General features: G+C 38.7%; 1 protein-coding gene across 6 annotated transcripts in view; it reads left to right on the forward strand.

The window, feature by feature from the left end:
- RNF157 (ring finger protein 157) overlaps window positions 1-23,772 on the forward strand; it is a 92,990-nt gene that overhangs the window by 31,273 nt on the left and 37,945 nt on the right. For 5 of the 6 annotated variants that reach the window (XM_087955748.1, XM_087955746.1, XM_087955747.1 and 2 more), the window contains exons 2-3: window positions 2,493-2,611; window positions 23,189-23,277. In XM_087955748.1, coding sequence (XP_087811874.1) covers window positions 2,519-2,611; window positions 23,189-23,277 — 182 coding nt within the window. In that variant the 5' untranslated portion in view covers window positions 2,493-2,518. The remainder of the gene's footprint in view (window positions 1-2,492; window positions 2,612-23,188; window positions 23,278-23,772) is intronic. The other variant, XM_087955745.1, reaches the window with a different exon arrangement.

Genomic DNA, 23,772 nt, shown 5'->3' on the forward strand with positions numbered 1-23,772 from the left:
TAGTTCAGATAAAAGAAAAATGGCAATGACTATTCTGTGCAAAATACCTTTCCTGTATGTGACTGATATTTCTCTGTTTTTAAATATGCAAATTAAAAGACATTTTACTATGATAAATATCAAATTGCCAAAGTTGAACATGTGTCACGTCCCTGGATGAACTTCAGTCCCCTTGTGTAAAGCCCCTTAGAGACTGCTGAGTTTATCAGGGCCGTAGAAGTGAAGTGAAGCAGCTTGTGATTTCCAGCAAGACTTTTTCTTAACAATCTCCTTGGGACAATGTATGATACAGAAATTTCAGTGGTATTTAGGGAGAAAACAAGTCTAAGAGTTAAGCATCTCAGAGGGCAAATATTTGCATAATATTTGCATATTTACCCAAGGCTAGCTTATGTTGTGTATACACACACACAGATGTACACATAAACACGGCTAGTATCTTCTGCAGTTCTTCAAGGTTATCAGAGAGTTTCATGAAAAGAGAACCCATTTTTGTGTGAGAAGACTGATCTAATGGCAGGATTTCCCCCCCGCCCCCCTTTTCAAGGCAAACAATTGTCTTCAAATAAATTTAGCATAATTTTGAAGTGAATCCCAGCCTGGGAGTGGCTATACAATCATTTGCTGAGATGTCCCTTCTGACTATCAACTGTTAACCTGAACAACAAAGCTAAACCCTGGCGCTGAAAGTAGAAGCTCCTATGAATATTGTCTTACAGTCTCTAAGCTCTCTCTCAATTTTTAAGCAAACCTGACTGCAATAGGAGAGAGAGAGAGAGAGAGAGAGAGACGTACCTGAGGGAGGCTCTGCTGGATTCACATTGTCATGGGAAATTCAAAAGTGGGCAGCACAAAAGTGGGGGACAGATAACCCCGTTTATTGTTGGGTGCCTGTTTTACAAGAAAACAGGAACTCTGTATGTAAAGCAAAGGATTTTATAGAAATTTGAAGTGGGTAATCCTAAGGATCTGATTTGTTGGAAGCTTTTGAAGAAATTAAGCAGGTCCTGCTCCTTCAACATGAGGTTATTGCTGTTAGTCAAAACAACCCTTTCAGGAGAGCAGCAGAACTGGAGAAGTCCAGGGTTACGTTGGTGGAATCTTAAGATAGTCAGAGGAGTATCCTTGATTGAGGATGGACCATTGGTTCCATTATGTTGCAATTACTTTGCGAAGGCTTTGGTTAGGTCATACTGTGAGGTCGTGAGGAGGCTTCTATTTTGTTTAGATGGGACTACAGTAGACTGTCTGGGGGGTCAGTTTGGGTTTGATAGAATTAGATAAAGACAGGAGCTGGATTTAACCTGGTCATGTCCAAAAGACAGGGAGGAAAACGGGTGCAGCCTCTGTTTTATATGTTACATTTATTTTCTCCACCAGACACATTTCTCTGTGATCTGCTGAAAGATCCAAGCACTACAGGAAGAATGTAGCCCCGAAAGTAATAATTATGTGCCAAAAATTCACACCCAGCAGTCCAAGACAAATGTAAGTGGAGGGGAGAGAGTGGCCTGTTTACTAGCCAGTTGGGAGAGGAGGCAGTACCTACCCTTGACATGAAGTACTGCTAACTGCCTATTCAATAACATCCCTTCTGCTGGTTAAGAACAGAAAATACAACTTTTGACATGAAGCAAGAGGAAGATGGATGCAAAGTGCCCTTTTGCTGGGCTGGAAGTGGAAAGAGGATAATGTCATGCATTTGTGTCCCTGGGAAATGGCTATAGGATGTCTTTAAGCCAGGTCACCTGGGACATGCAGATAATCTCACTGGTTAAATGGGGGAAAGAAGAAACATGCTACTTCACATATAGATACAACATGGTACTTTACACAGAAGAAAATACCAGGGGCCCCCAAAGGGCATTGTTGAACAGAATTGCGGAAACCATGATCTGTAGGCTTTCTGTACCTTATGGTGGTGGCGCAGTGGTTAGAATGCAGTACTGCAGGCTACTTCTGCTGCCTGCTGGCTGCCTGCAATTTGGCAGTTCAAATTTCACCAGGCTCAAGGTTGACTCAGCCTTCTGTCCTTCTGAAGTGGGTCAAATGAGGGCCCAGATTGTTGGTGGCAATACGCTGACTCTGTAAACTGCTTAGAGAGGGCTGTAAAAGCACTGCTAATAGTATCCAAATACTATTGCTATTTTCATTCTAAAATATGAGTTTTCAAGTTTGGAAACTGGCAGGAAATGTTTATCATCGTAGAGACAGCAAGCCCTCCAAAAAGGTGACCGAAAATTGAAATTTTTCCTTTTGCCTCATTATCCTTTTGGCTTCCGTCTTTGAGCAGGATGTTTCTGAAATATTTGTCCACAATTCTAAAGGCCAGCTGTGTGTGAAATTAAACCCTTTATTTTTATGAGCTATTCTACACTCCACTGATTTGCTTTTGGCCATGTTTGATTCTCTGAAGTGCTTTTTTTTTGTCCTATAAAGCACTACCTTCTCTTTTCTACTTGATTCTGACAGACTTGTGGTCTCTCTTCCAGGAAGCTACTTTGCCAGTCACTTCATCATGGGAGGTGAGAAGTTTGACTCTACACACCCTGAAGGCTACCTCTTTGGGGAGAACAGTGACCTCAACTTTCTTGGGAACAGACCTGTACCGGTAAGAAAAGCTCTGGCTTGTCCTTTTGTGTGTGTGTGTGTGTGTGTGTGTGTGTGTGTGTGTGTGTGTGTGTGTACACATACGCGGTTGGTTTGGAGTTGTGAAACAGCCACTTAAAGTTTGAAACTGATTGTTCCAATCTTACTGGAAATGCTTTGATCTTTTTCTGCATACATCAAAAGGGTTCTGAATTTAAACCGACCCCCTTTCAGGCTTAAAACAAGGTTGTTTCTGTCTCAGAACATATCCGGAATGGCTTTAACAACTTGTTTGAAGCTCTGTTTGTTTCAGATTGGGAAACTTTTGTACAATCCTGGAATGCACTATTCCTTTTTGTTAACAGAAAAATGGAAGGATTTAAAGATGTGCAACTGCTGATAGAAAGTTAATGTGTACAGGTAGTCCTCAACTTACAACTGTTTCTTTAGTGACTGTTCAAAGTTACAAGACCGTATTTCACACTTACGACCGTCGCAGCATCCCCGTGGTCACATGATCAAAATTCAGATGCTTGGCAACAGGATCATATTCATGATGGTTGCAGTGTTTTGAGGTCATGTGATCCCATTTTGCAACTTTCTGAAAGCAGAGTCAATGAGGAAAATAAATTCACTTAACAACTGAGTTACTAACAATAGCTGTAGTGACTAACTTAACAACTATGGCAAGAAAAGTCATAAAATGTGGCAAAACTCACTTAAATGTCTCACTTAGCAACATAAATTTTGGGCTCAATTGTGGTCGTAAGTCGAGGCCTGTTGGCCTATTGTGAGGAATGAGTGTTTTGTCAAAAGAAGTTAAAATAGCTGTGTATAAGAGTCTACTTCTGCTTATTTGTTACATGTAGTTGATAATTAAAGTATGACGGAATCTAAAAGAATGCTGAATGCAGTCAAAATGGATTACTTTGGATATGTATGTGATAAACCAAGAAAAGATAGGCTCAATGAATGGATGCTGAATGATTATAAACTGAATACACAAGAGAGCAACCAGTATGAAAGACATATAATGAGATGGTCATATAGAATGTACAAAGAGGATTTGACTACAAAATATGTATGAAAGAAGAATGAAAGGGGATTGCAAAGAGAGGGGAGATTGAGAAAATTGTGAATGGATGAATCAGAGGAGGAAATTCATACCCACAAAACTTTAGAGCCTCCATGATTGTATAGAATCTGAGTGCCTTTACTTATCCAGTTAAGGCTAATTTAGAATAGTGGTTAAGGCATCAGGCTAGAAACTGGAAGATTGTGAGTTCTAGGCCCACATTAGGCATGAAGTTATGTGGGTGACCTTGGACCAATTCCTTTTTCTTAGCCTTAGGAAGTAGGCAATGGCAAAACCATTTCCGAAAAGCCTTGCTAATACAAATTCAAGGACCTGTCCAGGCAGTCGCCAGAAGTCAAAAACCAACTTGAAACCAACACACATCCCTGCGCTCACAAAAGAGGTGCTAAGCAATTCGATACTGCCTGTATCACACAATTATAAACTCCTCAGTTTAAACACAGAGAGTTCTCACTTAGCAATCACAATCTGGACAAACAACTTGGTTGTTAAGGAAAGCAGTCACTACGTGAAACTGCAAAGATGCTTATGAGCTTACTTCAGTCTTTCTTTGTTTTACAGACTAGCAAAGTTTGTGAGTGTAATGATTAGATACAAGTTGATTTTTCTATCACGATCGTAACTGTGAACAATTATTAACAAAGCAGTCACTAAATGTGGATCACCCGTACATAGATGTATCTCCCCTCCTTGCCTTTTAAGAGAAGTCAGATATTTTAATATAGAGCGTTCCAGAGAAACTCCCCCACCCGCTTATCCTTGTCTTCCATCATTCCTCTGTAGCTTATCTGCGTCTGGGTTTGTTGGTTTAAAGAAGGAAAGTCCCAGACTCCAACCCCAAGTAAAAGCTCACTTGATTGCCTATTAGCTACAGCAAAGCATTAGATGTCAGGCCCTGCTACAGACCTCTGGGGTGTGTGTGAGATGTTAATTATGGACGGAAGGGCTTTTTCTCCTCCTCCTTCTCTGCTGCATTCAGAACAGTATCCTTGGGGGCTGGAATAAAGAACACAAGTTGAGTTTCTGCAGACTCCTGAAGCGTTTCTGCGTGTGATGGATGTGTATGTAAGGAGCTTTTCCATTCAGTAATAAGAAAAAGGAAAAAATAATAATTCAATGCCCAAAGAAGCTGAGGGTATATAGAAAGAAGAAAATATAATGGCATCATGCAGTCAAACATAAAGTATGCTGGGCCCGCTTTGATGTCTCTGATCATGGTCAACATCGATATCAGAGAAAGAGCAATGACATATTTTCATGGTTGTCCATTACCTTCATCATTCATCTTAGATGATAAAGCATTTTATGAGGAGTTTATTCAAAGCTCCCTGACATGCTCAAGGCTTTATAACTCCCTGTTTTTAAAGTCTGCTTTGCTTCTGGTGTGAGGAATTGGGGCACCTGCTTTAAAAGCCTATTGTAGCAGTAATTCATAATACTTTTCTATAGCACTTTCATGTTCAATGTGTTTTATATAATCCAGCTCCCTCAAAACAACCTATCAATATGCCCTGCATTGCAGAAGGGGGAAACTCGAGCTGACAGGGCATGATTTGTGAGGGTTACCTTGTGAGACCATAAAAGAGGCAGCCAGAATCCATAGGATGGCCAGCTCTCACTCCCCTGCAGGATTGGAGCTGACAATTACAGGCACCTTGCTTGATTTTCCAGTTTCAGACTCTGGTGAATCTTGATGAAGGTTCAGTAGGATTGGTAGTGGATCAGGGACAGGATTAGGAGGAAATGAATACAAGCTTAATTGTCATTCCATAGACAGCCCTCATTATAATCTTCTATAGTCTGAAAGATCCAAGAACCAGAATTCATAAGAATTTGAGATTGATTGCAGCCTGATGTGAATTAGATTCTTGGAAAGATCAATTTCACCACATGCATATTAGAGCCTTATGATATTCAGAGATTGGTTGATTGAGTAGAGGGAATATTTGAAACCTCTTTGAGAGGACTGGATGATGTCCACAGCCCTGAAGTGACCTTGAACTTTATGGTAGCTGTGATCTGGTCACAATTACTCTATTTGAAGAGATGCTTCTGATGATGGCTGAGCAACTACAGGAACATTTAGAGAAAGTATCCCAAATAACCCAGTGTTTCTCAATTGATGCCATGCAGAAGCCTATCTAGCAAGATGAAGGCATACCTGCCAACTAGAGCAGAATGAGAGGGAAGGTTTCAGTCTAGTTGGAAGAGACTGCGATATTTTGGATTCTGAGAAAGAAAAAAGCTGATTCTTAAAATGCTTGTCCTTGTGAGGAGTAAGATGAAAATGACTGATTAGTCAGCAGAGAAGACCCAACATACACGAAGCTCCTTGTATTAGCATTAAGCACTGACCATATAAGCATTAGCTAGGCAGATTGGGTATCTCAGGCTTTTTAATAACTTAGTCTGCCTGGATGCTTTTCCTGCCCTTCTTTAGCTAAAACTTCACTTCTACAGCACTTTAAAAGTTTCTTTTCATTTCTGCCCTAGGAACTCTGTTGAATTTTTTTTTTTTGAACAAAAGACAGCTATGACTTTGCTTGTCAGAAGGCCATAAAAGGTGATCAAAGGATCCTGGGGTACTGCAACCACCTTGAATATGAGTCAGTTTCCAAGCATCTGAATTTTGAACACCTGACCATGGTGATACTGCAATGGTCATAAGTGTGAAAAACAGTGATCACTTTTTTCAGTGTCATTGTAACTTTGAATGGTCACTAAAAAAAACTGTTGTAAGTCAAGCACTACCTGTAAATGCATCTGTATTCCATAAAGGAAGACATAGTTCCAGGGTAAAAGCAAGAAAATAATATCTTTTCCGGACCCATTCCAAAAGTGATTTTCATGTAAATTAATAAAAATAATCAAGTAGGATTATACTGTAAACATGTATACATTTGTTTTTCAAAATTTCTTACACCTTTAAACTGCATTTCACATTGAGAGCAAATAATAGCAATAGCACTTAGTCTTATATGCCACTTTATAGTGCTTTTACAGCCCTCTCTAAGTGGTTTACAGAGTCAGCATATTGCCTCTAACAATTTTACTCACCTCGGAAGGATGGAAGGCTGAATCAACCTTGAGCCTGGTGGGATTTGAACTGCCAAATTGTAGGCAGCCGGCAGTCATAATACTTGGTTTTCATCAGCCAAAGACTAAAATAATCAGGCCAGCTTACTTGGTGCAGCTAGACTTTACTTCAGATACTTCTTGATGGCTATCACGTTCTGCTGCTGTCTGCATAATCTGCTTGCTTCATCTTTTCCTCTTTATTAATCAAGCTCCCTCCAGCGGTCTTATTACATTAGTGTGGAAAACGTGGGGTGGGGGGGTGGTCAGAGCTTGGGAGCTATAAAACATTCCCTTCCATTTGGCTGAGGCTGTGGCATTGCCCAAATGAAGTAGGTGAATTAATAAGGCCTGGAGCAGATGGCTGAGCCCGTAGGCTGGAAAGCTGATAGTCTCGGAGCACTTCTCCTAGAAGCTCTCTGGATCTCTTCAACCCATATTCAGAAAATAACTGCTTTTTTTAAAAAAAAAACTAAGACACTCTTCATTCTGCAGGGGAAATGGAAATTATCCTTAATGCTGCTATCTCTGTATTGGGATAAATGTTAATAAGCAAGTCTTAAAAAATAAAGCTGGCAAACATCAGAGCATCCCTTGTTCTTTGGCTCACTGGCCATGCTGTGTGCCTTTTATTCACATTTCTTTCTCCCTTTCCCCTTTTAAGATTCTGGCACATTGAACGTCCAGTATCCAGCAGAATACAGAAGATTCATTTTTATATATCAGAACAAGGGCCACAAAAGCACCACACATGTTGGTTCTTAGTCAAGAGAGCAATGACTTCTTCTTTAGTTTTCAAAGAGACAGAGGGAAATTGGATGCTGGTTTCCTGCCTAAACACCATTGCTTGTTTATATTCTGAGGGTCCCCTATTTATTCTGTAATTGGGCATTTCCTTCAAGAAAGGTGTTTGAAGTTCCTTCCCTGGTGAGGAAGCAGCCCCCTCTATGGGGCCTCAGTTCTTCAGCATGGAGTGATTCATTTACAGTAATTATAACTTAGGAAAATCTTTGAAAAGTTTCTCTGTGAGCCTAAATGTCCAACACTAGCTGTGTTAAAATTGTAAATGTGTTCTCATTTTTTTTAAACCTGTGCAAATGTCTCATAGTGTAAAAAGATGGTTGATTTTTGTCAGCTGGACAGAATATTAGGGAATGATGGAGCTGTATGAGTAGAATCCATGTTAGATCATCACCTGAGCAGATCTATCTAATCTGGAAGCCTTTTTCTCACAGTGAAAAGGCCAGCCTAAAAAAAAGGGTAGGCAGACAACAACTTTCCGTGACCTTTGCTCTGCCCCTCTGGCATTTGAAGGGATCAGTGCTGTGGCTGACCGCAGGGGGCCAGTGGGCATGGCTGACTGGGTGGGTGTAGCCAGCTAGGTGGGCGTGGCCAGCCTGATGCCACTCCCCAAACTATTGGCATGTTTCCTCTTTGCATTGGTAGACCAGGCCAAAGGTACATTGGCCTGATCTTTCCTCTTTGCACCAGATAGATCGGGCCGAAGCTTCACTGGCCTGATCTTTCCTCTTTGCATTGGGTAGACTGGTCTGAAGTGACATGAGTAGACCGGGCCAAAGCGATGTGGGTAGACCAGGATGGCCCATGGACCTTGAGTTTGACACCTGTAGGAGTTAAGGTACCAGGTTAGAAAATGAGAGACTGTGAGTTCTAGCCCTGCCTTAAGTATGAAGTCAGTTGGGTGACCTTGGACCAGCCTCCATCAGCCCTAGGAAGGAGACAAATGCAAACCATTTGGAAAATCTTGCCAAGAAACATGCAGGCAGCTACTAGGAATCAACAATGACTTGAAGGAATGCAGGCGCACATGTGTACGCACGCACACACACACACACACACACACACACACACACACACCATACTTCCAAACCCTAGCTCTTTACTGGTAATTATTTTGACATTCATTGAGCACAGCCCACAAAGTAAAGTAAGAGCGTGAATGAGGAGGTGTAATTTATTTCCTTTTGCATGGAGTGAGGGAATTGGGATATAGAGAAATGAGTTTTTTCTTCTTGTCTATAAGTCAAGATCATCAGATTTTGATGCTGTGGAAAGCAGGAACGGTGGAACCACACAGTAATAGCAACTCAAAACAAAGAAATGGAAAAAATTTACAATTGTCATTGATGGGAAGAATAGCTACTATAAAAATGAATAATTTGCCAAAATTACTATCTTTATTTCAAACAATACTGATAAAACTGGAAAAATATTTTGAAGACTTAAATAAAATAATATTAAAATATATTTGGCAAGGGAAAAAAGCAAGGATAAGTTTGAAAATGTTGCAAAACTCTAAAAATAGGGGTGGTTTTAGGCTACCAGATTGGGAATTAACAGATAACAGATAATCAGAGTTGGAAGAGACGTTGTAGGTCATCTAGTCCAACCCCCTGCCCAAGCGGGAGACCCTACACCATTTCTGACAAATGGCAGTCCAATCTCTTCTTGAAAGTCTCAAGTGATGGCGCTCCCACAGCTTCCGAGGGCAAGCTGTTCCATTGGTTGATTGTGCTCACTGTCAGAAAGTTTCTCCTTATTTCCAGGTTAAATCTCTCCTTGTTCAGTTTCCATCCATTATTCCTTCTATGGCCTACAGGCACTTTAGAAAATAGCTTGACCTCTTCCTCCCTTGGCAGCCCCTCAAATATTGAAAGACCTCTATCATGTCTCCCCTGGTCCTTCTCTTCACTAGACTAGCCAAGCCCAGTTCCTGCAACCGTTTGTTGTATGTTTTAGCCTCCAGTCCCCTAATCATCCTGGTTGCTCTTCTCTGTACTTTTTCTAGAGTCTCAACATCTTTTTTATAATGTGGTGAGCAAAACTGGATGCAGTAGTCTAGGTGTGGTTTTACTAAGGCTTTATAGAGTGGTATTAGTACTTCCCTTGATCTTGATTGTATCCCTCTGTTAATACAATTTAGGATTGCATTAGCTTTTTTGGCTGCTGCTGCACACTGCTGGCTCATATTTAGCTGGTTGTCCACTGAGACTCCAAGATCCCTTTCACAGTTACTGCTATTGAGCCTGGCTTCACCCAGTCTGTATGTGTACTTTTGGTTTTTCTTGCCTAAGTGTAGGACTTTACTTTTCTCTACATTGAATTTCATTTTATTAGATATGGCCCAGTGTTCTAGTCTGTCAAGATCCATCTGGATCTTGAGCCTATCTTCTTGGGTGTTAGCTATTCCTGCCAGCTTAGTATCATCTGCAAATTTGGTAAGTTCCCCTTCTATTTCTTCATCTAAGTCGTTAATGAAGATATTGAAGAGTACTGGACCTAAGACAGAACCTTGTGGCACCCCACTGCTTACTTTCCTCCATGTAGACTTAGACCCATTAAGGACTACTTGTTGAGTACGGTTTGCCAGCTAGTTGCGAATCCATCTAGTGGTGGTACTATCTATTCCACTTTTTTCTAGCTTACAAAGAAGTAGGTTGTGGTCTACTTTTTTGAATGCTTTGCTGAAATCTAAATGTATTATGTCCACAGTATTTTGCTGGTCTACTAATTTAGTCACTGTGTTGAAGAATGAAATAAGATTGGTTTGGCATGATCTGTTCTTAACAAACCCGTGTTGATTGCTAGTTATTACTTCACTTGTTTCTAGATGTTGGCAGATCTGTTTTTTTATTATCTTTTCCAGTATCTTCCCAGGTATTGATGTTAGGCTGATTGGTCTATAGTTTCCTGGGTCTGTTTTTTTCCCTTTTTTGAAGATGGGAACCACATCAGCTCTTTTCCAGTCCTCTGGTAATTCCCCGGTGCTCCAGGTTTTTTGAAAGATATGGTACAATGGTTCTGAGATGACCTCTGCCAGCTCCTTTAAAACTCTGGGATGTAATCCATCAGGCCCCGGTGATTGGAATGGATTTGTTTGAGGAACAAAAGACTATTGGCCTTGGAGGGACATGATCTCGAACTAGGTTGGCATACTTTTTATGGTATGAAAAAAACAAAATAGATAGCTATTTTCAAAGACACTATATTAAGAATGCATTATTATTAGTATGGGAGAAAATCAAATAACAACATTACTAGAAGATACCGGTCTGGCTCTCCACAATGGATTTATCCAAATATTATTGATATAGAAAATGTTATATTTTAAATGAAAAAGGGGAACTGAAAACTAGACAGGAAATGAGTGATCAAGGGATTGAGATAACACAGTGGTCATATGTGCAGATACAATCTAGATATGAGAAGGATGTTAAAATATATGGTTTATATAAAGAATTAACAGAAATATATCAGATATTAACAGGAACAGATGAAAAATTAATAAAGAAAACATACAGCTACTTGTTAAGTATTAAAATGGAGGATGAACAAGTAAAAGAGTCAATGATAGTATGGGCTAAAAATGTTGGGTATCCGATTGAGTTAGATAAATGGCAGAAACTATGGGATAGAAACTATAAATTAACAATGACTACTGCATATAAAGAAAATCTTTATAAAATGTTTTATAGATGGCACTTTTCGCCCTCAGGATTAGCAAAGATGTTTAAGGATAAATCTGTAAAATGTTGGAAATGCCAGCAGACACCTAGTACATACTATCATATGTGGTAAACATGCCAAAAAGCGAAAAAATATTGGATTAAAATACATACATGGCTGGAAAAAATGACAAAACAGCACATTGACTTGAAACCAGAGACATTTTTGTTGAGCATTTTACCGGACAAATATAATAAAGGAAACATATCTGATTTTACATGTATTGACTGCAGCTAGAATAATTTTTGCACAACAATGGAAAAGTGAAGAGAGCCAAACAGATGAAAAGGTGATTAAAAAAATACTAGAATGTGCAGAAATGGATAGGCTAACACTCACAATTAAGGAAAAGGAAGAGACTGAATATTTTTTGACTTGGGACTTATTTTATCAATGCTTAGCAGACAAAAACAGGAGCTAGAAACAGGGAAATAGATGAAGGGATCAGTGATATAAGGAAGGTATGTCAATTGGTATAACAACAACAACAACAACAACAACAACAACAACAACAACAACAACAATAATAATAATACAACTGATACTAATGTAATGAATATTGTTGTAAACACTTCAATTATTATTCCCTAAAATGATTTGTACCCAGACAACACACTGTTCTATTGAAATTGGAATTTTTGGATGTTATAAAATAAAATCTTTTAAAAAATAAACAAATAAATGCAAACTAATCACACTTCAAAAGAGCTTTCCTGTTTAGTTCTGTCCTTTCAAGAGGCCTGGATCTACACTCCTCAGGAGTTTCATGGTGTTTGAGCCAGGTGATAGCTATTCTCACTGGCAACAACCCCTCTTCATAGAAAAGTTTACTCCAGAGATATTGAAGGCCCTTGCCTTGCAGGCATTGCAAAACAGGTCAAAGCAGCATTCCCCCCTCAGGGGTTTGGTGAATAGTACTTTTGATGTTACCAGGTAGGGTTTTTTATTTATTTTTTATATTATTATTTCCTGCCTAGAGTCCGTTAGGACTGGGGTGGGCTATAAATATAGAACAATGAAATGAATATAATTTCTGAATGTAGCCTGATTTATTTCTTCGCTATTTCATTTAGTCCTGCACAGCTTAATTTACAGGAAACCAGAATAGGCTTACTCCATGCAAAGGCACATTTAGGCAAAAGGAGGAAAGGAACAGAATAGCTTCTCTGAAATACAGCTTAATTTTATCTTTCTGTGATACTTGACTGGTCCTACAATACGTGGCCTGTATATATTTCTTCTCCATTGAGAGAGATCATATCTTTGTCTGATTTCAGTTCCCACAGGGAGATGGGCTAATTCCTTTTATTTGCTGATCTAGACAAGATACCTGCTAATTTGTCTTTTTTATGAGTACTAGAAAAAGTGCAGCAGTTTCTAAAGGGCATAATGGAGCCTTTGGGACCAATAAGGAATAACCAAGTACTGTCTTCCCTTCTCTCAAGCTGGAGCTGTAGATATCCCATTCAGAGTGCCTTTCTTCTGCTTGTATTGGTACTTAAAAAAAAATCCTAGAACCATGAAAACAACATAGCATTGCAACATATTAACAGTCCTGTTCTATTTTTCAAAAGGATTCTGCAGCTTTTATGAGCCAATGATTTGAAGGATGATTTGAATTTAAGCTGAAGAAAAAAATTGGTTCAGAAGTAAATGTTTAAACAGTAGTAGAGTATTTAATGGCCACTAACAATTGCTGTATTATGCTAAGCCATGGTTGGCTTAACCATAATTTTTGGAATAAACTAGAGTTAGTTAATTTGGACAAACTCCGGGAGACAATGGAGGACAGGAGAACCCAGTGTGCTATGATCCATGGGGTCGCGAAGAGTCTGACATGACTTAGAGACTGAACAATAAAAACAATTGGTTAGATTCACACATGACTTATAAGAGCTGAATTCAATCATTGCTCTGAGTCAAAATCAAGCAAGTTTAGCGCAGAGCTGAAGAACTTTTAAAAAATATTTTTTATCAAAATAACAGTTAAACATGAAATAATATAAAGTAAGATTAAAGAAAAAAGAGTGATGATAAGTAAAAAAGGGAAAAAAAGTGTGAAAGGGGGATATAAAGAGAAGAAAGAAAAGAAACTTATCTGTACTTTGGGATTGTTATAGACCAATTCTCCCATACCTATTTTACAAGCTAAATGGTTTCTGATTACTATTCATGAGCTGATGGGATTGGTATTCAAAACTTCTAGAAAGGTTCAGTTTGGAAAAAGGCTGCTGAAATGTTGGGGCTTTATGTACGTACAATTTATCTTATGTGAATCAGAATTTAACTTATTAGCTTTGTTTCTTGAATTATTTCTGATTTCTTCATGGCCTAAATTGGATCACAACAAGAATGACTTTGGGTGCAGCTTAATACAATCTTTGTAAGCTTTGACTTTCTTTTTTTACTTAGAGTAAGCCGCTTGAAGATACCTTTTCAAATCTTATCCATCCAACCTGGTATTACAGACTACAGCATCAAAATCTGAGGTCTAGCACTGAAATATTTTAGTCATAGTTATGTGCCTTTTTATAGAATTGTAATAAATCCACTTTTGCCCTTGCTGTCAAAATGCTTTTGAGCAGTACAGTATTTGAAGATCAGTATCATTCTGTAAGTGTTCCTTTGACACAAGAAAATGCAAAGTGGTATCTCATGGTCTTCTTATGATCTACCAAAGTAGGGACAGGTACTAACAGTAGAGTTCCTAGGAAATCGGGATAGACTTTTGGTCTGCTTTGATTTGGAACAAGATATACAATTTTGTAGATACCACTTTTGTTTGGCATTACTTATACCATTGAGTCCAACTTCCTGGTCTGTGTGCAAAATAAAATTAAAGTATCTTCAAATGATGACTGACTATTGGAGTACCTGCAAGGAAGAAGAACCCACCTTTTCAGCAAAAGTATAGCTTAAAGATCTCTTAATTCTATCACTGTCACTTCAATTACATATGACTTGCCCTTATCAAGTACAAACCAAATCAGTAACAATTTGTAAGTCTCTTAGTGGGTTCTCTATTTCTGCTAATCTCCATTGCTACTCATGCTGTTGCTCACGCCCAGGAGTATCTTATTTTTTTTATTTTTTAAAAATCACTTGCTACTGTTAGACTGTTTTGCAATAATTAAATTGGACAGTTTATGCATAATGCTATTACTGCATGAGTGGGAATGGTTGGAAACAGGAGCTCTAAGGAAAAGCTTCTAATTAAATTTACAAGGAATTTTTAACCAGGGGCTTATTTCTGAGAAAACATTAAAAAAGAGAGTTTAAGCCTTGGGGACACCTGATAATGTGCTTTTATACTAAGTGCTATACGTAGGCAGAAAAGGGGTACTTCAACTTTACTACAGAGCTTTACATGGAAGCAACTTTAACATTCTTCTGAGCAGGCAAGTTTAAAGTGTGAAACAGTAATGGTGGTAGGCACCCTAAAATAGTTTTAAAATCATTTAAGTGGCCAGCCTCCCCAGTATTTTATCTTCATGCTTGAACATTGAAATCATCTGAGATTCCAACCTTGCTTAGTTTTAAGATTGAGGTTCTTTTTTTTAATGGCATAGGATCTCTTCTTCAGCAGGGGGTTGGACTAGAACAGGGGTGGCCAACCTTTTGAACCTCAGGGACCACCAAACTCATAATTTTAAATCCTGCGGATCAGAGCCCCTGGGAAAATCCCCCAAAAAGTCTGCAGGAAAATTCCCCACCCCATTTTCGATCGATCATTCTTTATTTCGGATCGCAGGATACCATCTCCAGCTCCGTTCTCAGGGGGACACACACACAGAGAGAGAGACTTTTGACTTCATGCAAGGAAAGCAGCAGAAGCAGCAGAAGTCTTTCTTTTTCTCCCCCAAATTCTACCAGAAATGAGTCTTTGTGAGACTTGTCGTGCAGGTGCAGCCTCTTGGAGCAGGCTGCCTTGCAGGGTCCCAAAGACCCAAGAGTTTGGGTGAAAGAAACAAAGCCTTTTGCTGCTTTCCTTGCATGCAGCCAAAAGCAGAAGAAGAAAGAAGTGAAAAGAAGCAGCCCGGTGGCCAGGCTGGGCGCATGGGGCGAGTGGGGCAAGTTCCCCCCCTGCCCTTTCCCCCCTCCCCTTACTACCTCGTGTTGTTCGCAATGGAAGCGATGCAAGCCTTGTGTTCCTGCAGGCCATGTGGGCAGCGCAGCCTTGTGTTCCCGCGCAGCCTGGATTAATTGCTTTGGGGGTGACAATTCTCTGTGGACCATCAAAATTTTCTCATGGACCAGCAGTGGTCCCTGGCCCACTGGTTGGCGACCACTAGACTAGAAGACTTCCAAGGTCCCTTCCAATTGTGTTATTCTGTTATTCTTATTTGGGGATGTTGCAGAAGCCATTTATGTGGGTTGCAGGGATTGTGTTGTTGATACCTGCCATAAAGTGAGGAGGCAGACAAGTAAGAGCACAAATGACTAATGAAAGGTACCAACCAAGAATGAAGGTTCAGAGAAAAGCTCCACAGTGACTCTGTCCCAATGGGCATTTTGTTCTCTATCCCAAAATTCTTGTGGGCTTCCAGAATTACTTTTGCATCACCCCAGTGTATCATCCCATGGCACTGCCCTTTCCCCATCCTCATTGGAATACAATATAAGTACAAGCGTTACCGAGCATGTGCCTTGTGAAATTGGAACAAATTGAAATGAGTGTGTCAAACTCCAATAAAAGAAGCTTGGAAGAAATCATGTGAACAATTGTTAAATTGCTATTATTTTTGGTATGAGGATTTATAGTATAGATTAGCCAGTAAAGAAAATTGGGAAGATTAAAGGTATTAAATCCTGGGTTTAAAGGCATATTCTTTCTGCAGGGTTTGGTACAAACGTGTCTCCATTAGCTTTGGTGAAGTTATGTACCTCTTGGTTTATTTTAATTGGAGCCAGTTCTCATTGATGCTTTTTTTCAGAATTCTTCAGTCTGGCTCCAATTAACATAAGTTATCCTGCACTATTTTTATTGAATTCTAAGATGGGTTCTGCACTTTTACAGCATCTGTCTGTCTCTTTGATTTGTATTATAACTTCTACTATGGGTGTGGCTTCAAAGTTATTTTTTACACCCCTTCCCTTTGTTTTCTCCTTTGGTCTGGTTGAACAGAAGTAGGGAGTGAGATTTGCAGTGATCTTTTTGGCATACTGTAGCTACTTGGTTGTTAATAATCACAGCACTTATTTTTAAAACTACAATTGTACATTTGTCAAACTTGCAGAGGGAAATCAGCAACTTGGGGGAAATGAACCTTGGGGCTTTTAGATTTGGATGAAGTCCAAATGATCTCCATGCAACACAATATATATTTTGCAACAACTGCACTTAGTGAATTTAAGAAACCTGAATTGAACATGAGTGGATCCCTTGACTTTCTAAAACGCTTCTACATTTGCATTGGATCTTATCCTGGTTAGACTGTCTTTTAAAATAGACCTGTAGGGTTTTTTAAAAAAATATTTTTTATTTTTAAAATATTTTTCAGATGCAGAGGTTGGTGGCATATATTAATGAATCTATTGCAGTATCTGTAGTGTGATCCTACGTAAGTCATATGACTGAAAGGCAGATTGTAATCACTTTTGACTTCCTACTTTTCCTGCTGCTCTATACTATAAACCCTGATACCAAAAATAATATAACAGATACTGCAATGGATTTGTTAAAATGTACCATCAGACCCACTATAGTAACTGTTGTATTTGAACAATAATTATACCTCAGAAATGAAAGCAACTGTTAGATAATCGTGTCCTAGTTTAGTAATTATACCTATTACCTTCTCTGTATTGGGTTAAAGCAGGGGTGTCCAACCTTGGCAACTTTAAGACTTGTGGACTTCAACTCCCAGAATTCCTCAGCCAGCTTTTTCTGGGAGTTGAAGTCCACAAGTCTTAAAGTTGCCAAGGTTGGACACCCCTGGGTTAAAGCCTTTTAGTGTGTTACCACTTGGAGGCACTAAAACACTTGACATGAGGAATGGCAACTATTTACCCTGGCTATTTTTTTTTTTTTTTTTGAAACAATTGTAATTGAAAGTTTTAACAGCAATAAGAATCAATACACACTAAAATAGAACAGAGATAGTGGAGAGAGATAAAAAAGAAAAAGCTAAAAGTGGCGTAAGAAAAAAAAAGTTAAAAAAGGAAGATGTAAAGGATATAAAGATAAAAAGGCCTTTGATATTCTTCACAGCAGTTATAAAAACAATTATGTTTTAACCTTTCTTCGAAGTTGTATTATATCTTCTTTCTAAAAATAATATAGTCTTCCTGTCTAATCATCAAAACCATAAATCACAAATCATTTTTTCATTTTTACAGGAAAAGTCTATAAGAGGCTTCCAGTCTTCAATAAATGTGGGTATTGTCCTTTCTCTAATCAAAGAAGTCAGTCTGTCCATATCCTAATCTCTTTAAGAACTGGTAAATGCCAGATTAGTTTCTCGGCAAGCTGACAGTAATATTCAGCTTCTTGCTCGTGTAAGATAAGTGATGGTCACATAACATAATATAGCTATGGATGGGAATGCCAGTTAGAATTTAATAAGACCTTGTAACTCAAGGAGAAATCCAGTTCTGAATTACTAGCCCTATTTTACAATGCTTTTTCTCTGCCTTTTTTTTTTTTTGAAAACAATTTTATTGATTTTTAAAAACAAACAAAACAGACAAAACATAAAAACATCCAACTTTCTTTCATAAATATACAAACAGTGTATTGGTTGGTTCACCAATTTTTTGTGCATCCATTTCGTGGTCTCAATTACAATTACATTACATAATATCTCATATTGTCAATCAGAAATTATATACCCTAGTATCACTATTAAACAATCATTTGACCATGATTTTATTCATTCATACTTTACGAGATAACTATAGTTTACTTCATTTATTTTATAACAAATCATATAGTCATACCAAATCTATCTTAATAACATTTTATAAATGTAATATCAAAAAAGAAAAGAAATAAATCTTTATATATTCGTTATTTTCTAAAATTCTAAATATTCTATTATTGTATTTTATTATCTAACCATTGGTAGAAAAGGTCCCAAATTTTATAAAATTGTTTATCCTCTTGTTCTCTATTTTCAAATGTCAATCTACTCATTTCAGCACATTCCAATATTTTCTTAATAATTTCTTCCTGCAATGGTATTTTCTCATTTTTCCAGTTTTTAGCAAATACAATCCTAGCCGCTGTTAATACATTTACAATCAGGTATTTCAAATCTTTACTATATGTATCAGGTAAGATTCCCAATAAAAAGATCTCTGGTTTCAAGTCTATGTGTTTCTTTGTCATTTTTTCCAACCACATGCGAATTTTAGTCCAGTATTTTCTAGCGTCCTCACAAGTCCACCACATATGGTAATATGAGCCAGGTATCTGATGACATTTCCAGCATTTTTCAGATTTATTCTTGAACATTTTTGCTATTCTTGTCAGGGGAAAGTGCCACCTGTAAAACATCTTGTACAAATTTTCTTTATAAGCTGTTGACATAGTCATTTTATAATTTTGAGACCACAATTTTTCTCTGCCTGATGAGTAACTGCAATGCTTGGAAATACAGTTTTCACTATGTTTAAAAACATCTCACTGTGTTCTGTATGTAAAATGTGATTGCAGAAAACATGCTCCTTTATTTCTAGAGAGACTTTCTTAAGGCTACCATATCTGAATTGCAGAAATGCAGAATGACCACTAGAGATGGCTGTGGAGTAAAAAAACCCCACTAACTTGTTGCTGCCATCTAGTGACTCTTCTGGATTTCTGTGGCTTTTTTCTTCCAAATCTTGTAGAACCCTAGCTTGTATGACTTTTGATTTTCTAGAAGAATAAATACATTTATTAAATAAAGGCATTTATAAAACACTTTGACCCCTTTGGGGTCTAAGCAATTTATAATGTATATAATAAAATGTAGTAATAATAACACAATATGTAGAAATTATATGTAACTTATATAATAAAAAGAATAATCCTAATAATAAAATAATAGAAAATCGAACCCCATAGAACAGTACTAAAAGCTAAAAATAAACTTACATTCTAGAAGATGGAGTAATAAAACCTCTCTCTCTCTCTCTCTCTCTCTCTCTCTCTCTCTGTGTGTGTGTGTGTGTGTGTGTGTGTGTGTATTTATATAAAGATAGAGTATGACGGTACTGTGGGGCAAGATGCAGGTAGTCAGGAGGTGGGGGAATACACCTTGCAGCCCACATTAAAATTTCAAGAATAAGTGTTCCTTTTCTTGCTGTAGAAAGAGAACAGAACAAGCTACAAACATGATAAGAAAGGGTGATGGATAAAAGGCAGATATTCTAAATTTTGACTTAGTGTGGGTAAATTCAGTTGAAAAATCAGAAGGTTTTGGCCACTCACATGACTAAAGTCACCACATTCCTCTGTCTCCACAATCTTGATTCTGCGTAGTTTACTTGCTTCCTTTCCTTCCAAGCAAACTATACACCTGGAAAAAAATATCTGCTTTCTTTCTTGTTACAAGATAGTGCAGGTGACCTGCAATAAGCAGAAATCACTTTCTTTTTTGGAGTACAACTCTGGAGTACAGCTAGTTAAATAGGGAGTTCTAAGACAGCCAGCAAAGAATTATCACAGGATACACTGCCAGATACTGATCTAAATTAACATTTGCTGGATCAGCAAGCTAAAAATACTTCCTCTCACTCTGCTGGGCACTTTAGACTATTATAAGAGCAATTGTCAAGGGGCTGGTGGGGGGAATATAAGAACATAAAGGGTTTGCTGGCAGCTTGCCCTTTCTCTTTACAAGGTGCTGATGTAGTTTGTGTTACTTTCAGTTACAGGCTGTAGTCGAAGCATCCTGGACAGACATGCATGTGCCCACAAATGGGGATGGAGATCACCAAGGCTGCTCTAATGTGCCCCAAAATGCATGCCTGCAAAGTGACAGAGAATATGAAGAAAACAATAAGTCTCATCTAAAAATAAGACTTCTACCTGTTTTTTTACCACTCCATCTTGAAAGACATGTTTTAGAGGCCTGGTCTAGGGCTTTCAGAGAAATAAATGCTTCCTTACTTTCATAGCTCATCTGCTGCTGATAATTACCGGTTGTCCTCAACTTATAACAGTTCATTTACTGACCGTTCAAAGTTACAGCAGCACTGAACAAAATGACTTATAACCGTTTTTCACAGTTACAACCTTTGCAGCATCCCCATGGTCATGTGATCAAAATTCAGAGGCTTGGCAAGTGGTCCATATTTATGACGGTCGCGATGTCCTAGGGTCATGTGATCACCTTTTGCAACCTTCTGACAAGCAAAGCCAGTGGGGGGAGGAGCCAGATTCACTTAACAACTGAGTTACCAACTTAATAAACCTCAGTGATTCACTTAACAATTGTGGCAAGAAATGTTGTAGAATGGGGCAGAACTCACTTAATAAATGTCTCACTTGACAAAAGTAATTTAGGGCTCAATTGTGGTCGTAAGTCAAGAACTGCCTGTATTCTGATATTAAAGCTAGGTTTGAACCTTTGCTCTTAATTTGTCTCCTGCCTCCATTTTATCTTGACTCCTCCTAAATCTCTACAGAGTGACCACCATCTTGATTTACATGACTCTGTAGCTCTTATTAGTGAAAGGAAATCTCTCCTGCCCCTCTTACCTTCCGTGATTTCTTCTTTAAGAGGAACCAGGTATACCCAGCACTCCCAACTAGAACTACAGTGCAAGTCATTGTGCACACTGTCAGCCCCTGCTCCAGGATCCTTAGCAACAACCAGAGAAAATACTGCACTGAAAGGTGCTTCATGGAAAAGAACAATTTTGTAAAGCTTAGGGTCACTCTCAGCTTTTGGATGCTGAGGTGAACCATAAAAAGGTGATGAGGCCAGTACAGGAATTCCGTTCAATTTACATTTACTTGTGACTAGATTTAATTCTCATTTCAATCCAGGCTTAACTTTATAATTATCCTGTTCAGAAGTATTTTAAAAAAATTAAAATTCAATAGCAACTTTTGGAAATCTCTTGATAGTCACATCAAAAGCTTTGGGTGCTGTGCATGATCCAGGGAGAACCCAGTGATAAATCTGTGCTTTAAGATCTTTGGACTGGGAGATGGCATGCGTATTCATGGATGTAAATGCATACCGACAGATATGTACATGCACACTCAAGCAACTTGGTGTGTGTAAAGGTTTGGCCTTATCTTACACATAGTGCATTTCTATTATGGAACCTTGATCTGAGTTTCAAGTCAGAATGCTTCATATAGTTGCAGAAGAAGGGCTGTTACTGACTTCAGCACCCTTCACAATATGTTGTCATCTTTGTTTTGTTGATAATAAGTCAAAGGACAGGTTGGAGAAAAGGCATCCCAGAAAGAGTACTTCAAAGAACAGTTCATTTGGAAAGTCTCTTCCAACTCTGTTAGGCTGGAAATATATTTCTGTGGCAACATCACCTTGTAAAGTGGTAGAGGGGTAGAGTTGACCCAGAGCAATGCTTATTGCTGGGGAAGGTGTGTGTGTTGCACTAAAGTATTGTGTACAGATTTGCTATGCTATATTGTGTCAATCAAACAGAATAGATCTAGAAAGGACCTTTAACATCTTCTAGTCCAATCCCCTTCTCAAGCAGGAGATCCTAAACCATTTCAGATAGGTGGCTGTCCAGTCTCTTCTTAAAAACCTCCAGTTATGAAGCATCTATAACTTCTGGAGGCCAGCTGTTCCACTGGTTAATTGTCCTCACTGTTAGGAAGTTTCTCCTTAACTCCAGGTTGCTCCTCTCCTTGATTAGTTTCCATCCATTGTTTCTTGTCCTGCCCTCTGGTGCTTTGGAAAGTAAGTTGACCCATTCCCTCTCTTTGTGGCAGCCTCTCAAATACTAAAATACTGCTAGCATGTCCCTCCTAGTCCTTCTTTTCTCTAGATTGGCCAAATCCAAATCCTGTAATCGTTCTTCATATGTTTTAGTCTCCAGGCCTTTAATCATCTTAGTTGCTCTTCCCTGCACTTTTTCCAAAGTCTCAACATTATTATTATTTTTTTGGTGATGTGGTGGCCAAAAGTGGATGCGGTATTCCAGGTGTGGCCTTATTAAGACTTTATAAAGTGGTACTAATACTTCACATGATTTTGATTCTATGCTTCTATTTATACAACCAAGGATTGTGTTTGTGTCTAGTCCTTGGAAAACAACCCTCGTAGGTAAAAGTTACATCGTGATGGTATATTTTTGACATTTTATCTGATCCTGCATGCTGAATTGCAGAATTCAGGAAAAAAGCCCAAGGCTAATTGAGCTTTGGGCCATAATGCAGTACATATTGAGATCTTTTGGGAGGTCTCATCTGTCATTCACTCTCAAAAGACAGTAACATATGTCTAAGCTACGCAAGTAGTCCTCAACCTATGGCCACAATTGAGCCCAAAATTTCTGTTACTAAGTGAGACATTTGTTAAGTGAACTTCACCCCATTTTGCGATCTTTCTTGCCACAGTTGTTAAGTTAGTAACACGATTGTTAAATGAATCTGGCTTCCCCTTTGATTTTGCTTGTCAGAAGGTTGCAAAAAGTGATCTCATGACCGCGGAATACTGCAACCGTCATAAAAATGAATCTCTTGTCAAGTGTCCAAATTTTGATCACATGACCATAAAGATGCTGCAATGGTCATAAGAGTCAAAAATGGTCGTAAGTCACTTTTTTCCAGTGCCGTGGTAACTTCAAACAACCACTAAATCACTGTTGTAAGTTGAGGACTACCTGCATTGCTTAGGCATGAAGATTCATTTATTCCCTGCAGTTCAAGCCTCATAGTCTGACTTATATTCCAACATCTAAACCTTGCATTTCCTCTTGTGTTCTGTTTAGTTTCCGTATGCAGCACCTCCTCCCCAGGAGCCGGTGAAAACTTTAAGGAGCCTGATCAACATCCGCAAAGACACACTGCGTTTAGTCAAGTAAGTCGGTGGTTTCAGAACAGGGATTTGTTCTGCACTTTGAACCTTTAACTCAATCAAAGCAGGGGGAAAAAATACCCCAACAAAGAGAACTGCCTAGCATTAAGATGACTTAGTGAATGGGACTTCCTGTGGCTTAAGGCTTTTTGAAGGGAACTTGTTTGCTTGAATGGGCTTGCCTAGGAGCCGCGGAAGAGAATACAAAGTTAGACCAGACAGGGGTGTGATGGGATAGCTACAGATTTGCTACTCTCCAGTCCAGCCTTTCTCTCAGCCTTGTTTTTTTCCAGATGTCAATCCCATAATTCCAAGCCACCTTGGTTGTGCTAGCTGGGAATTCAAAGAATTATCACCTCAGCACTTCTCAAAGGCCCAAGTTGGAAAAGCTAATCCAGGTCAACATTGGCTTTCCAAGGATTTTATCTCCCCAGCTCAGCTTTCTTAAAGCCTGGGTGGAATCACAAGGAAATGACCTGGGACTTTCTCCAGGAAAAG

Source organism: Notechis scutatus, chromosome 2 (assembly GCF_049901735.1).
Source record: "Notechis scutatus isolate UNSWTSFEM ecotype Mainland chromosome 2, rNotScu1.2, whole genome shotgun sequence".
In the NCBI taxonomy this organism is placed as follows: Eukaryota; Metazoa; Chordata; class Lepidosauria; order Squamata; family Elapidae; genus Notechis; species Notechis scutatus.